The sequence below is a fragment of the Trichomycterus rosablanca genome, chromosome 1 (genome assembly GCF_030014385.1).
Source record: "Trichomycterus rosablanca isolate fTriRos1 chromosome 1, fTriRos1.hap1, whole genome shotgun sequence".
Taxonomy (NCBI): domain Eukaryota; kingdom Metazoa; phylum Chordata; class Actinopteri; order Siluriformes; family Trichomycteridae; genus Trichomycterus; species Trichomycterus rosablanca.
In genome coordinates, this window is record NC_085988.1 from 51907224 (window position 1) to 51924409 (window position 17186).

Below are 17186 nucleotides of genomic sequence, written 5' to 3' on the forward strand. Positions count from 1 at the left end.
TGTTTTAATAGTATTTTAGTGAATCTCAAATTACTTTGGGCCCAGAGAACTCGCCAGCATTTCTGTGCAAACTTAACTTATGGCTTTTTCTTTGCATAATACAACATGCAGCAGCAGCTTGTGTTAAGTGACAATGATTTTCCAAACTACAGTACATACAAATCCATGTGGCCATGTCCATCAGGGCAGCATGACGGTTCAAACAACAGTGCCTGAGGAATCGATGATGGCACACATTCATGAAATTTACACCCTCTGCCTTCACATGCCAAGATTTCACTGACTTCCTCAATCGTTTTATGATATGCTCTGTAGATGGTGAAAGTCCTAAAGTCTTAGCAATCGTGCACTGAGAAACACAATTCTCTCACAAAGCCTGGCACAAAGAGTCAGTTTAAAGAAGTGAACCACTTCCCAGCCTTGTTTGCCTTTGGTAGATGCTTCTTTTATATTGCTATATGCTTCTTATTGACCTCGTCTTTTACCAGTTAAACTACTTATTGCGAAACACTTGTTTTAACTGAATGTAAAGCTAATAAATAAAATATAAATTACAACAAAATAAAAAATGCACTGGTACACTTAAACAGTGGCATCAATAAAGTTCAATTTGGGGTGTATAAACACCTTTGGGGCAACTTGTTCTAGCTTTAGTTATTCCTTTGAAATACTGATGGAGCTTGACATTTCAACATTCAAACAATAAAGTAAAAAAAAAAAACAAAGAGTTCAAACTTTTCCTCCACCTGGAGGAAATGTTTAACAGTGCCCAGTATTCCCACAGTCACTCAATTTGGCCAAGCCAATCTTGCATTACAAATATTTCATCAACTACACATATACAGTATTCATGCCTTAATTTTTTTTGGGGTGTGGCACATTGAAACAGTATTGCATTTTGTTTTTGGTAGTAACATATAGCATGCTGTCTACAGACAGATTGTAGAGCTGCTTCCCCTTGCATTTTTGTTTGTTTAAGCAGAGAAATGAGGAAGGTCTAAAAATAAAGCTTTATCTTAAATAAAGAGTGTGTTAGTGGGGTGGCCACCAGCACGTGTTTATCAGGTAAGTATATATTTCCTTGTAACAACTTTTTGACAAGCCAAACTGGAAGTGGAGATTAAAGATTAAGATAAAGATTAAAAGCCATAAGTATTAAATTGATCAAGACAAATGAAGCAAAACAGAGATGAGACATCAGCACCATGGACAAGAAGACTGCAAGTCAATGAGCAGAATTCAAGCCCTACTTTAAGAGGTAAAGTTCTTTTCTGTTCCAGCATAAAGACATGGTTTGAAGAGTTCTGTGTGGAGGCTGCAAGCTAGGTTTTCTTTTCCAATATAAGAGCATGACCTTTAAAATTATTGTATTACTGAATGTGCATAAAATTCCATCCCTTTAATTTGCTAGTTATTGGGGACTATCTGACCAAGCCATACACTTTTTCCCCCAAACACACCATTCCTACCTCCAACATTGTACTCTGACCCTGACATAATCTTTTGAGAAGTACCGCTCTTAAAGCACGTAACATGTTCTTCTAATAAAGGTCCAACAAATAAATCTGGAGTCAGGGTTTCGTCTTTAATGCATCAGTGGTTATAACCATAAACTCTTGGTTCATGTGATTAACATTTGTAATAGATGCAACTTTTCTCTTCGTGCTCTATTTAAAACCACCACATTGAAACCAGCGACAACCTCACACATACACTAATGCACATGCAGACGCAGTGTAACAGTATCGAACAGACAAAAAAACACAAACTGATATCCACAACAATGTTTAGAGGTGACCAACCAGATCATGATTTGTAAATAATTTGTAGAAGCTAAAGGCAGTGATGGGCAAGTGTATCCATTGTGCCACCCAAAAGCCCATTTTGTCAGATTCTTATTATCAATGACTGTTAAGGTTCACCATTAACCGAAAAGTTTACAGAATCCTTTAAAAAATATTAAACATCACATAATTTTGTCAATGCAGTAGACTTTATACAGAGTGAGTAGGAAAGGTCACTCAGGTGGCACAATGGTAAAACACGCTAGCACACCACTGCTGAGATTTCGAAAGATTGCGTTCCAGTTTCAGCTCCACTTTAAGCTGGCCAGCCAGACTATCAAGTAATCAACACAATTGGTTATGTCTGTGGCACGGGTGAGGAATTCCTCAATGCTGCTGCAATTATGGCCTTTGCTGGCTGATCAATGGCGCCTGCACGAATATGGGGAACAATGGAGATCAGTGTGTAACTCTCTATACACAATACTGATCCCTGGGTGAAACCACTGGGTGCAGTTGGCAACCATTTCTTTTCACCCGCACACGTTGGAGGGGGATGTGTGTTAGGTACGACCCTCTTCCATCAGGATAGAGGTCTGCAGCAGAAGAAGATACAACTCGGTAATTGGATATGACTTCATTGGGATAAAAAAATGGGGAAAATGCATAAACAGATAGTCAGAATCACAAATAGTCAAAAGTGAACAGTTCATTGCTCTAAATAAATATGCTTATCAGAATTAATTGAGATGCATTAGGACATTAAAGCTCAGCTACAGCAGCTCCGCTCTCAGTTCAAATCAACAGTCAGGTGATGGAAATTAATTTAAATGACGATCTTTAGCTAAAAGCATTAACTAAACAATGAGTTTGCTGTTTGTTGGTTAATCGATTACTCACTGACATCCATAGCAACAACATCTTAGCAATTGCAGCATGATTTTCTGTATCACATCAGGAATTGTTTTCATTTTAAAATTAACAGAAGCACTTAACTAAGCAGAACACTACATCACTGCAATACCACAACAGTTGATCTAAATAAGATGGCCATTTGACCAACCATGTGTACAAAATGGAGACACTGTGCATAGACATGATTTCTGTCCTGAGCAGGATGGTAGCAGATGATTTCAACACAGACCTCCAAACTGAGTAAAATCTATTGAATAGTAAGTCTCTGGAATTTATCATTTAATATCTAAAACTAGCAACATAATGTTCTGCAGGATCTACTATTAACTACTACTATTAACTGAAACCACAAAAAGTGAACATGTGCTGAACAGTGGACTACTCTGACATAAATTTTTTTTAAATCATGCCCCGAATCAGCTGCACAATGCACATTTTTAACAAAGAAATCATTTTATTATGTGCTGCTAAGTGGCAACTTTCATCAATTCAATTATAAAATGCAGAAGGACTTCCCTTTTTTTGGTTACGACTGCAAAGCACACAGGGTACATGATTTAACGCCGGTCACATGTGCACTGAGGGAGAGTGAGTCACAAGCCAGCAGCACTCCTGCAAACGTTAAAAGTAAGAAAGCAAAAACTTGAGCTAAACTATAGTTTAATAAGGCTGCATTCACATGATGCGCAGCAAAAATGCTTTTGCACCAGCTGTGCCAGTATTTCCTATAGAGCAAGGCAGATTTGCCCCATTGATCGCAGTGGCAAGCTGTGAAAACGTGAGTCAAAATTCAGTCTGATGGCAAAGCCGCTGACCTTTTCAAAGCCTCACTTTGACAAATTTTTATATGACAAAGACAGAAGCAAATTACAGACATGATGACTAGTGATTTGTCAAACAGGGAGACCAGGTTTACTAATTCTGGAATTGCTCTTTAATGTGTTTAGTTTCATGAACACATTTAACTTATTTTCTCATATCTCCAAATGACGACCAATGCAGAGCACAAAAAATACATTGTATAAAAAAAACTGCATGTGAATAAGCTGTCAATACAATAATGAGTATTGTATTTTGTCGTCAAACTTGCTGCTCACTGGTACAGCCAGCAGAAAGCTGGGCTACCCGATTGCCACAGAAGGTGTAAAATAAATGTGAATAATACGATTATGCAAACAGAACCCACATTTATCAGAACAACAGACACTAGAACGATAAATGCATGTTAGTATGTTAAGAACCCTGTTCAATATAAATTGATTTACTCAGTGTCAGAGTGCAGGAAGTTTGATATACGTACATTTAGATTTTATGTTTTTCCCCCCTTATGTCTTGAGATGTTAGCTACTTTATTATATTATGAGCTGTTTTTATGGTAATGTGCACTTACCTTTTTAGTTCTTAAAAAGAGAAAAGAAGTTTAAACTTGCATGTTGCTACCAATCTTAATTGTTAACATAGCTAAATCAGAATTGGATAAGCATTGTACATCACCATAAGAATTTTTTTCATGATCACAAACAAGAAAAAAACATATAGGATTGGTGCATTTGTTTTTTCAAATATTTCCACCTGAGTACCAAGAAAGACTGCCTTACCTTTCTGAAGCATCTTCACTTCGCCATTTTCTCGTTTAATCTCGTTTACCAATTTGTGTGTCTTCTTTTCCTTGTCCTTGTCTTTTTCCTTATCCTGCTCTTTTTCTTTATCCCTTTCTTTTTTCTTTTCCCTCTCCCTGTCCTTCTCCTTCAGCTTGTCTTTGACGATATGCTCTAAAAAATAAAAAATAAATGTTTCTGGTAAATGAATATAACCATCAACCATCATGAGCTTTATACAAGCTTAAATAACACCATCCTACATTTCAAAAAGGACTTCACATAAAAATGTGTAAATATATAAATAAATAAGCATTATCATTAAACACTTCACAAAAAAAACAGCCCTGCACAAGGTGGGGTGTTTAATTACCGAGTTTATATTACAAGGGTTTATATCACTTCAGTGAATACATAATAAATACCTATTAACACCCATAATTCACTGGCTATGTATATTCATTATTCATTTTATTTTAATGCCATGTTAACTAATGTACCTTACATTCATGTTAGCTCTTTGCTCCCTGAATGTCCTGTGATGCATTTTATGTTTGTGAGATTTTTAAGCATTAATTACACTTTGTTCTGGCTGAATATTTCTGTTATTGTTTCAGATATGGACAGTCGCTGTCTTTCCCTCTGGTATTTAGAACAGCCTATCAATATGTGTTTTGTGGTGATGGGAATTTGGCAGGATTCACTGCGTGGGGCCTCCTCTTCTTTTATCAAGTCTGAATGTGTTAATCTAGTATGCCCAAAGCAGCATCTAGGGTATATTACTTGATCCTCGAGTTTTGCCAGATGTGTTTTTTGTCGGGTATTTATATTTACACATATTTTGTGTAACTTCTTATTGGTTGGTGTACTCCATTCTGCCCGCCACTTGGTTTGCAAGTATGCAGTCACTAAAGGTATGGCAGCTGTTGGTGGGATTTTGAGGTCTGTAAACTTTTCCTCCCCCTTAACTGGTCCACTTTCTAATTGTCAGTGTGCTGAGATCCTGCAGAAACTTATGTTGTAGTTGTGAATTTTTTCCCCAAAATGTAAATTATAGTCAGGTCAATGAATTCTAGAGCCATTAGTAGGGCACAAACAGCTGTGAAAATGTAGCTTTGTTGCAGCAGGTACAGTACAGAAAAAGGTTAAGTAGCTTGGGTTTTGTGGTTTGCTTCTAAGCTTGATTGCATTTTCAAGCATCTGTTTTCGAGTGAGGCTTCTGGAGGTCTGAAATGCTCCCAGCACCTTTCTTATGCCTTTTGGTAAATTGTATTTTATCTATTTAGACATTATTTCTCGGCTGATCCATAAATAATCCATGCTGTATCTTAAATACAGTGGGGCCAAAAAGTATTTAGTCAGCCACTGATTGTGCAGGTTCTCCTACTTAGAAAGATGAGAGGTCTGTAATTTTCATCATAGGTTCAACTATGAGAGACAAAATGAGAAAAAAAATCCAGGAAATCACATTGTAAGAATTTTTTTGTAAATTATGGTGGAAAATAAGTATTTGGTCAATAACAAAAGTTCAACTCAATACTTTGTAACATAACCTTTGTTGGCAATGACCGAGGTCAAACGTTTCCTGTAAGTCTTCACCAGGTTTGCACACACTGTAGCTGGTATTTTGGCCCATTCCTCCATGCAGATCTCCTCTAGAGCAGTGATGTTTTGGGGCTGTCGCTGGGCAACACGGACTCCACAAATTTTCTATGGGGTTGAGGTCTGGAGACTGGCTAGGCCACTCCAGGATCTTGAAATGCTTTTTACGGAGCCACTCCTTCGTTGCCTGAGCGGTGTGTTTGGGATCATTGTCATGCTGGAAGACCCAGCCACGTTCCATCTTCAATGCTCTCACTGATGGAAGGAGGTTTTGGCTTAAAATCTCACGATACATGGCCCTGTTCATTCTTCCCTTAACACGGATCAGTCGTCCTGTCCCCTTTGCAGAAAAACAGCCCCAAAGCATGATGTTTCCACCCCCATGCTTCACAGTAGGTATGGTGTTCTTGGGTTCTTCTTCTTCCTCCAAACACGACGAGTTGAGTTTTTACCAAAAAGTTCCATTTGGTTTCATCTGACCACATGATATTCTCCCAATCCTCTTCTGGATCATCCATATGCTCTCTGGCAAACTTCAGACGGGCCTGGACATGTACTGGCTTAAGCAGGGGGACACGCCTGGCACTGCAGGATTTGAGTCCCTCTCGGCGTAGTGTGTATACTGATGGTAGCCTTTGTTACTTTGGCCCCAGCTCTCTGCAGGTCATTCATCAGGTCCCTCCGTGTAGTTCTGGGATTTTTGCTCACCGTTCTCATGATCATTTTGACCCCACGGGATGAGATCTTGACCCCAAGGGAGATTATTAATGGTCTTGTATGTCTTCCATTTTCTTACAATTGCTCCCACAGTTGATTTATTCACACCAACCTGCTTGCCTATTGTAGATTTACTCTTCCCAGCCTGGTGCAGGTCTACAATTTTCTTCCTGGTGTCATTCGACAGCTCTTTGGTCTTGGCCATGGTTGAGTTTGGAGTCTGACTGTTTGAGGCTGTGGACAGGTGTCTTTTATACAGAGAACGAGGTCAAACAGGTGCCATTAATACAGGTAACGAGTGGAGGACAGAAAAGCTTCTTAAAGAAGAAGTTACAGGTCTGTGAGAGCCAGAAATCTTGCTTGTTTGTTATTGACCAAATACTTATTTTCCACCATCATTTACAAATAAATTCTTTAAAAATCCTACAATGTGATTTCCTGGATTTTTTTTTCTCATTTTGTCTCTCATAGTTGAAGTGTACCTATGATGAAAATTACAGACCTCTCCCATCTTTCTAAGTAGGAGAACCTGCACAATCAGTGGCTGACTAAATACTTTTTGACCCCACTGTATATAAATATGAGTAGGATGAAATCTGTACCCTACTTAGTGCTGGCCAGAATCTTTGCTATGTTTAGTTTTTTGATGTACTCTTTTTCAATGTACTGATGTGTGGGATAAAGGATAGCTTTTTGTCCAGTGTCAGTCCTTGGAATTGGGTCATTTAAACCATTTTATGGGGTTGCCATCAAGATGAAAATCAGTATACCAAGCACAATTTATCAAAATCCAGGCTGCAGAATGTATATGGTGATAATTTTTTTTGTGATGCTGTTAATTTTAAGGTTGAAGAGAGTAATTGTCACAATGGGCACGTGAGCATCGAAACTGGACCACGGAGCAATGGAAGAAGGTGGCCTTCATGTTTTGTTTCATGAATCATGTTTTCTTTTACATCACGTGGATGACCGGGTGCGTGTGTGTCAGTTTACCTGGGGAACACATGGCACCAGGATGCACTATGGGAAAAAGGCAAGCCAGCGGAGGCAGTGTGATGCTTTGGGCAATGTTCTGCTGGGAAAACTTGGGTCCTGCCATCCATGTGGATGTTACTTTGACACATACCACCTACCTAAACATTGTTGCAGACCACGTACACCCATTCATGGTATTCTCTGATGGCTGTGGCCTCTTTCAGCAGGATAATGCGCCCTGCCACAAAGCAAAAATGACTCAGGATAGGTTTGAGGAGAACAACAATGAGTATGAGATGTTAACTTGGCCTCCAATTTCCACAGATCTCAACCCAATCAAGCATCTGTGGGATGTGCTGGACAAACAAGTCCGATCCATGGAGGCCCCACCTCGCAACTTACAGGAGTTAAAGAATCTGCTGCTAACATCTTGGTGCCAGATACCAGCACACCTTCAGGGGTCTAGTGGAGTCCATGCCTCGACAGGTCAGGGGGACCAAAACAATATTAGGAAGGTGGTCATAATGTTATGCCTGATCTGTGTATATATATATATATATATATATATATATATATATATATACAGTGTATCACAAAAGTGAGTACACCCCTCACATTTCTGCAAATATTTCATTATATCTTTTCATGGGACAACACTATAGACATGAAACTTGGATATAACTTAGAGTAGTCAGTGTACAGCTTGTATAGCAGTGTAGATTTACTGTCTTCTGAAAATAACTCAACACACAGCCATTAATGTCTAAATAGCTGGCAACATAAGTGAGTACACCCCACAGTGAACATGTCCAAATTGTGCCCAAATGTGTCGTTGTCCCTCCCTGGTGTCATGTGTCAAGGTCCCAGGTGTAAATGGGGAGCAGGGCTGTTAAATTTGGTGTTTTGGGTACAATTCTCTCATACTGGCCACTGGATATTCAACATGGCACCTCATGGCAAAGAACTCTCTGAGGATGTGAGAAATAGAATTGTTGCTCTCCACAAAGATGGCCTGGGCTATAAGAAGATTGCTAACACCCTGAAACTGAGCTACAGCATGGTGGCCAAGGTCATACAGCGGTTTTCCAGGACAGGTTCCACTCGGAACAGGCTTCGCTAGGGTCGACCAAAGAAGTTGAGTCCACGTGTTCGGCGTCATATCCAGAGGTTGGCTTTAAAAAATAGACACATGAGTGCTGCCAGCATTGCTGCAGAGGTTGAAGACGTGGGAGGTCAGCCTGTCAGTGCTCAGACCATACGCCGCACACTGCATCAACTCGGTCTGCATGGTCGTCATCCCAGAAGGAAGCTGACGCACAAGAAAGCCCGCAAACAGTTTGCTGAAGACAAGCAGTCCAAGAACATGGATTACTGGAATGCCCTGTGGTCTGACGAGACCAAGATAAACTTGTTTGGCTCAGATGGTGTCCAGCATGTGTGGCGGCGCCCTGGTGAGAAGTACCAAGACAACTGTATCTTGCCTACAGTCAAGCATGGTGGTGGTAGCATCATGGTCTTGGGCTGCATGAGTGTTGCTGGCACTGGGGAGCTGCAGTTCATTGAGGGAAACATGAATTCCAACATGTACTGTGACATTCTGAAACAGAGCATGATCCCCTCCCTTCGAAAACTGGGCCTCATGGCAGTTTTCCAACAGGATAACGACCCCAAACACAACCTCCAAGATGACAACTGCCTTGCTGAGGAAGCTGAAGGTAAAGGTGATGGACTAAACCCAATTGAGCACCTGTGGCGCATCCTCAAGTGGAAGGTGGAGGAGTTCAAGGTGTCTAACATCCACCAGCTCCGTGATGTCATCATGGAGGAGTGGAAGAGGATTCCAGTAGCAACCTGTGCAGCTCTGGTGAATTCCATGCCCAGGAGGGTTAAGGCAGTGCTGGATAATAATGGTGGTCACACAAAATATTGACACTTTGGGCACAATTTGGACATGTTCACTGTGGGGTGTACTCACTTATGTTGCCAGCCATTTAGACATTAATGGCTGTGTGTTGAGTTATTTTCAGAAGACAGTAAATCTACACTGCTATACAAGTTGTACACTGACTACTCTAAGTTATAACCAAGTTTTATTTCTATAGTGTTGTCCCATGAAAAGATATAATAAAATATTTGCAGAAATGTGAGGGGTGTACTCACTTTTGTGATACACTGTATATATATATATATATAAAAAACCGGAAAAAAACGAATCAGCTCCCAATCAGGAGCCGGATCCCGTCGTTCACTTTAAAGAGCCGGCTCTTAGAGCCGGATCGTTCGCGACCGACCCATCACTACAAACCATCAGTCAGTGGATTTTGTAGAACCCAATACACACCATTAATCACAAATATCCAGTTTCAAGCTGAAAATAATAATCATAATTTGAAGTGTACTATATTAAACAGCCTAACTCATTAATGGAATGTTTTTGACGCTACTGTACTGATGATCCCGAGGAGGCCATGACTACTGAAGGGACAGGTAGAGGATAGTAGTGATGGACAATAATTCGATATCGATATACAGGGGTTGGACAATGAAACTGAAACACCTGGTTTTAGACCACAATAATTTATTAGTATGGTGTAGGGCCTCCTTTTGCGGCCAATACAGCATCAATTCGTCTTGGAAATGACATATACAAGTCCTGCACAGTGGTCAGAGGGATTTTAAGCCATTCTTCTTGCAGGATAGTGGCCAGGTCACTACGTGATGCTGGTGGAGGAAAACGTTTCCTGACTCGCTTCTCCAAAACACCCCAAAGTGGCTCAATAATATTTAGATCTGGTGACTGTGCAGGCCATGGGAGATGTTCAACTTCACTTTCATGTTCATCAAACCAATCTTTCACCAGTCTTGCTGTGTGTATTGGTGCATTGTCATCCTGATACACGGCACCGCCTTCAGGATACAATGTTTGAACCATTGGATGCACATGGTCCTCCAGAATGGTTCGGTAGTCCTTGGCAGTGACGCGCCCATCTAGCACAAGTATTGGGCCAAGGGAATGCCATGATATGGCAGCCCAAACCATCACTGATCCACCCCCATGCTTCACTCTGGGCATGCAACAGTCTGGGTGGTACGCTTCTTTGGGGCTTCTCCACACCGTAACTCTCCCGGATGTGGGGAAAACAGTAAAGGTGGACTCATCAGAGAACAATACATGTTTCACATTGTCCACAGCCCAAGATTTGCGCTCCTTGCACCATTGAAACCGACGTTTGGCATTGGCACGAGTTACCAAAGGTTTGGCTATAGCAGCCCGGCCGTGTATATTGACCCTGTGGAGCTCCCGACGGACAGTTCTGGTGGAAACAGGAGAGTTGAGGTGCACATTTAATTCTGCCGTGATTTGGGCAGCCGTGGTTTTATGTTTTTTGGATACAATCCGGGTTAGCACCCGAACATCCCTTTCAGACAGCTTCCTCTTGCGTCCACAGTTAATCCTGTTGGATGTGGTTTGTCCTTCTTGGTGGTATGCTGACATTACCCTGGATACCGTGGCTCTTGATACATCACAAAGACTTGCTGTCTTGGTCACAGATGCGCCAGCAAGACGTGCACCAACAATTTGTCCTCTTTTGAACTCTGGTATGTCACCCATAATGTTGTGTGCATTGCAATATTTTGAGCAAAACTGTGCTCTTACCCTGCTAATTGAACCTTCACACTCTGCTCTTACTGGTGCAATGTGCAATTAATGAAGATTGGCCACCAGACTGGTCCAATTTAGCCATGAAACCTCCCACACTAAAATGACAGGTGTTTCAGTTTCATTGTCCAACCCCTGTATGTATGTATGTATGTGTGTGTGTGTGTGTGTGTGTGTGTGTGTGTGTGTGTGTGTGTGTGTGTGTGTGTGTGTGTATATGCTAAGAGCTCATTATTTAATACGGTCACATTATTTTATTGGCTATAGGCTTTTCAGAAAAAATAAACCTGACAAAAGGTGTGCAACAGAAAGATGGCAAAGCCAAAAAACAGTGGCCCTAAAACGCAATCGTAGTACACAATAAACTACACTGTTTTTAGAAAACAGGTGGCAGACAGAGGGTCGAGGTTGATGGTTCGCTACTGAATGAAGTTACGTTTATTCTGACTCTTGGCAACCATATGGATAGTGTTTCTCTAAAATATCCTGTCTATTGTTCGAGCCTTCAGGCTTTTTAATGGCTCGTTTATCATTCATCTAATTGTGTCCATCTGAGAGCTTCAGTTTAATTATGGTGGCTTAGAGAGGTAAGACTGATCTGTACAGTTCTGATCTTTGTTTACACACATAATAATCCCCAGAATATTTTACATTTTACTTCAAATGAGGCAGAAATCACACTAAAGGATGAGTGAGCACTGGAATTCCCAAACAGTGTATGTCATCAAAGACTTATTTTATTTACTTCTGTAAATGTTAATATTTTTGGTGTGAAATTGGCATACATGCTTCTTTGTCTAACATGAATCTTTTCATAAGTTTATTATGGATTAAAAAAAAACATGGAAACATGGCAACTTGCTGGATAAAAATTATAAACATAACTTAGATAATTTATTTGATGGTATAGTAAAAGTTCTTTTCATTGCACATTTTCATTGAAATGTCTAAATCACTCTAAGATTGTCATGATATGCATGACCCCTAACAATTTGAAAACCTTTGACCTCAACTCTATTGAATAGCTAGGTTTAAAAATTAATGATTTATGATTTTGTACAAACAAACACAGTCTTGCTAAAAGTATGGATTAATTAAACTAATTTTGTTAGACTCCTTTAAACAATAATTGGCTATTATTGGCTGATGGTTAGAGGAATCTCATCGAGTCTTATCAAAATATAAAATATATCATCACATCAAAAATGCTTCACGTTTTACCTAAAGAAACCAACATAACAGTAAACATCAGTAAAGCTGCATAACTCAAGAACCCCATTTTTCTTCATTTTGATCAGCATGTTTAGTTAGTGCTTGTAATAAGCTGTTCGCTAGCTACTGTATAAAATCTATGTTCTGAATGCCAAACTGGCTCCGCTTACATGTTTACATTTATTTTAACATTATAGTAAACATGTCAGTAATGTAAAACAATAACATGAACTAAACATAAAGCAGAACTCAGAAGAAAAAATTGAAGTTCATTACAAACGGAAATTAATTCGTAGTAGGAATATTAATGATTAACCACATAACCAATAAACAACAAAGAAGGTATTGTTAGGTTAATGCTGTCTAGTAAAAAAGTCATTTCCATCAGCTGACCGTTGATTTAAACTGAAAGCGGACTGGCTGAGCTCGTAGCATCAAGTTGAGAATTACCCACAATGCTCATGGGCCAGTTTTATTCAGAGAAAGCACACTCCAGTTTTAATCCAAGCAGAAAAATGTAATGCATTTATTTATAATAATTCAAGTCGAAACTATTACACATTACAATCACAACTGGAAGCTGTTTTGTATCAGTATGGAGTCTGTCTGCATGTTAAACTTGGTGCAGTAAGTTTGAATTCGGGCAGCATCGTGGCTGGGTGGGTAGCATTGCCTAACATCAAGAAGGTCCTGTGTTCAGTTCCCAGGTGAGGGTCCGGGTCCTTTCTGTGTGGAGTTTGCATGTTCTCCCAGTGTCTGCGTGGGTTTCTTCCGGAAGCTCAGATTTCCTCCCACAGTCCAAAGACATGCAAGTGAGGTGAATTGGAGATACAAAATTGTTTGTGACATTAAAAACTTGAACTGATGAAACTTGTGTAACGAGTAACTAGCTGTTCTGTCATGAATGTAATCAAAATGATGTTAAAATCTCAATAAAATAAATACATTTGTGCATTTTTTACCATTTTTCTCCCAATCTAGACATATCCAATTACTTAATCGTATTTTACCTCTACTGGTGCAGACCTTCACTCCTAAACATGGAGAACACAGCAACAAGTGAGAAGTAGCCTACCATTTCTTTTCACCTGCACAAGGCGGGTTCATATGGGGATCTGTATCGTGTACACACAGAGTTATGCACCAATCTGCATTATCCCCTGTCTCTGTGCAGGCGCCATCAATCAGCCAACAGAGGCTGTAATTTCAGCAGGTACCAGGAATCTTCCATGGTAAAATTTGCATTTTTGGTCTGTGCATTATACTAAGCGCTTCCTAACATATTATTCTTTGCAAGTTAAGGAAGATTTTACCATCTTAGGGTCACAAAGTCTCCAAAACTGGTGCAAGATGCAACTAGCTGCAAACTCTAGGTCCAAGAAACTGATAAGCTCTGTTACGAACGGTGGAAGGTCTGTGATATGTTTTTTCCCCTCCAAAAATCCTGAAAACCTGGTTAGGGGTTCATGCCATTGGGCACTCCTTAAAATACCAGGACAAAAATGGTTTGTTGAACATAAATCAAGCTTTTGCCATGGCCATCTTAGTGCCATGATCTAAACCCTAAAGAAAAAACATTGGGCAACAAAACATTTTTCTCTTAAGCATTTAATAAATCATTATTTGCTTTATAATGTAGTTGTATAAAATCGAAGAGGGTCACAGAATGTCACACACACCCCTGCAACTGCTTCTTTTCACTTAGGAGAAGCCACAATTGCAACAGCGATGGGGAACCCCTGCTCAACTCAAAAGCAGTCAGTCAATAACACAACTGAGATTCAAACTTACAAATCAGTTGAGCAGACTTTTACGGTTAACATCCAACAATACCCAGCACAACCTGAGATGTGTCAATGTAAACAAAAAAATTATTAATTGCACAAATGTCAACATTGTGAAATCTCTGGCAGCTATAGCAAAAAGTAGTATCTTTGCATTTTAAACACAAAAATAGTTTGGTGTCAGATTAGTTAGAGTGGTTAGCAATTTTGAAGCGATAGCAGAATTTAATCAAATGATTAACATTCAAGACTTAACTAGACCACACATTTCTTCCTTTTAAACCAGTTTAATGTTGCTTTGTGTAGGACAATGTTCTTTGCCAGTTTACAAACTCTGGCAATAGGGAACATGCTTTTTTTCTGCGGAGTTACTAAGTATTGTGTACAACTGATCTTCCTTAGTCCTGGTCAGACTGCCAGTCTCTGCTACTAGAGGGTATTCCCATAACATGATGCTATAAGCACATTTACCACCACGTGTTGCAGCACAATGACCACTTTAAAGCCAGAAACTACACAGCTTAACTACAGGTAATAACACTTAAAAACCGCTAATACACACAAGTGGTGATCTTTAACACACTAAATATATTGGCATGGTAACGTGTTTCGTAAAATGAAATTATGGTTAATGAGTTTGTGTGTGTGATTTCGGAGAGTTTCTTGCATTTTGCCATTGGTCTTTGAACTTTTCTTTGCAAATAACTGACAATGTTTTATAAATAAAAATGTACAATGTGTTGAGCATATGTTGAATGTTTAAAGAACTACACAACGAGACTATGCTGACGGGATTTAACGGCAAGCATATGTGATTATGGTGTTGGGGGTATGAATTGTTAATCAGGTCAAACCCTTTCAGTTTACAACATTTCATAATTATAACTGCTTGATTTGATATCCTAGTGTCAAATATTTAGAAGAGATGATCGGCTCTATTTAAAGATCGAGAGCTTCCCTCTACTAAAGCTCACAACACGCCTTCCGCCACGAACGAGGGAAACTACACGCTAGTTTTAGCCACAGGGCTAAAAAAAAAAAAAAAACTAGCCTAGCACAGCAGCAGGCTGACAAGTGAATGTTCGTCACGGCCAGGGAACCACTTTAATAAGTAAATATACAAGGAAACGCGTTTAAAAACAACGAGCGGTACCTTTCTGCATTAACTTTAGCTCTCCGTTCTCCTTCTTCATGCCCACATTGACGCTACTACCGCCGCCACTGCTGCTGCTGCTGCTCTTCTCAGAGCACAGTTTGTGTTTCCTTTTCTCCTTCTCTCTCTCCTTCTCCCGTTTCTCCTTCAGCTTTTTAGGTTTAGGTGGTGAGGCCAAAAAGGCGCTCTGCTTAAATACTTTGTGGAGAGGAGGAGGTTGAAGCTGAGCAGGGTTGCTCGCTTTACCGGGGCTAAAGCTCCATGTTGTCGCGCTACTGCTGCTGCCATAACTCTGCTGCTGTTTCTCTCCGCCTCCTCCGCCGCCTTCGCCATTGAGCTTCTTGGCTTTCAGGCTCTTCTCTTCGCTGCGAATCTTTTTCGGTGGTGGAGGATGGTGGTCCCTGGAAGACTGCGCTCGGTTCTCGGACGACTGTTTCGCTTCTTTCGGTTTAGAAAGTGGGCTCTTGGTCGTTGAGCCGAAGTGAATGAGGCTGACTGGCTCCGCCATCTTGGGCTTTTCTCTATTTACTCTCTCGCACACTGCTGCTGTTTGTGTGAGGTAGGGGAGAGGCGGGGCCTAGCGCATACTGACTTACACAATAGGCGTGGTCTGCATTTACGTCACCTCAATGGTGGGCGTATCACTAAACACAGACATGGCGCATGTACTCCATTACGCGGGAGCAAGGCACATGCTTAAACCTATTTCCATATATCCAAATAAATAAATTCTAAAACATAGCAGTAGCTGGATAGCATATATACACTATATTGACAAATGTATTGGAAAACCCCTCTTAATTATTGACTTTAATACCATCAGCACAAAAACTGCGTGGCGGGACCTTTAAAGCAGGGTTTCCATGGCCAAGCAGCTTCCTGCAAGAATTACATTACCAAGCACAGCCCCGAGCGAGAAAAGGAGTGGTGTAAAGCACACCGCCACTAACAGGTGGAATCTGTGGGGTAACAAATTACATCTCCCACCTTCCCTTAATGTATGTGACAAGTAATAAAACATTTGATGTTAACTGCTAAGCATCAATCGGTGGTGCTTAACTGACACAGTGTTCTATTATGCTGATTCACTAACTCCTAGATTAGGTTCAATCTCAGCAGTGCTATCAACCAGCCAGGCATCTACAAAGACATAATTGACTATATGTCTAAAAGGAGGGGATGACCTAAGTTCTGCGATCGATTAGCACCCAGTGCTTCCTGGTGAAACCTCATCCAACATGATCCAACATCCGGACAAGGACGAAGATGATCAAAATTACATTAATATATATGGTCTGCTCAAGAATTATTACAATTATATGAATATATACAGTCTATATGAATTATATGAATATATGCAGTCTAGAATTACTGGCACCTCTAGAATTTCTTTTCAATATAAATGTTGTTGGCAGTGACATCTTTGGTCCAACTGCCTTTTATTGATTGGTGGTTGATATCTGACCAGCCAGGCAAATTGTCACCTTAAGGTGAAAAACCTTCACAGCATAAGGTAACAGTTTGGGTTTTATTTCTCACTTAATAAAATAATAAATTCCATGTACTTTGTAAATTCAAACAACTGATCTTTTGTTTAGAAATGTCAGTCTTGACTTAATTTCATTCCTAACACTTTAACTTGTATTTTTAAAACTTCATTCATGATTGATATTGGTGTTTAATCATCGTCCTGTTGTAAAAGACATTCTTTTTTTCAGTAAATCTATTATTCCATCTACCTATGTTCCAAACAGCTAATTGTTTGGCTTTAGGTAGGGTTTTTGC

The 17186-nt window shown here is 40.0% G+C and overlaps 1 protein-coding gene across 1 annotated transcript in view; it reads right to left on the reverse strand.

The window, feature by feature from the left end:
- LOC134312388 (lysine-specific demethylase RSBN1L-like) overlaps positions 1 to 15971 on the reverse strand; it is a 49682-nt gene extending 33711 nt beyond the window's left edge. The window contains exons 1-2 of the mRNA XM_062994299.1: positions 15402 to 15971; positions 4298 to 4471 (exon numbers count right to left, since the gene is read on the reverse strand). Coding sequence (XP_062850369.1) covers positions 4298 to 4471; positions 15402 to 15909 — 682 coding nt within the window. The 5' untranslated portion in view covers positions 15910 to 15971. The remainder of the gene's footprint in view (positions 1 to 4297; positions 4472 to 15401) is intronic.
- Positions 15972 to 17186: the final 1215 nt, after the last annotated feature.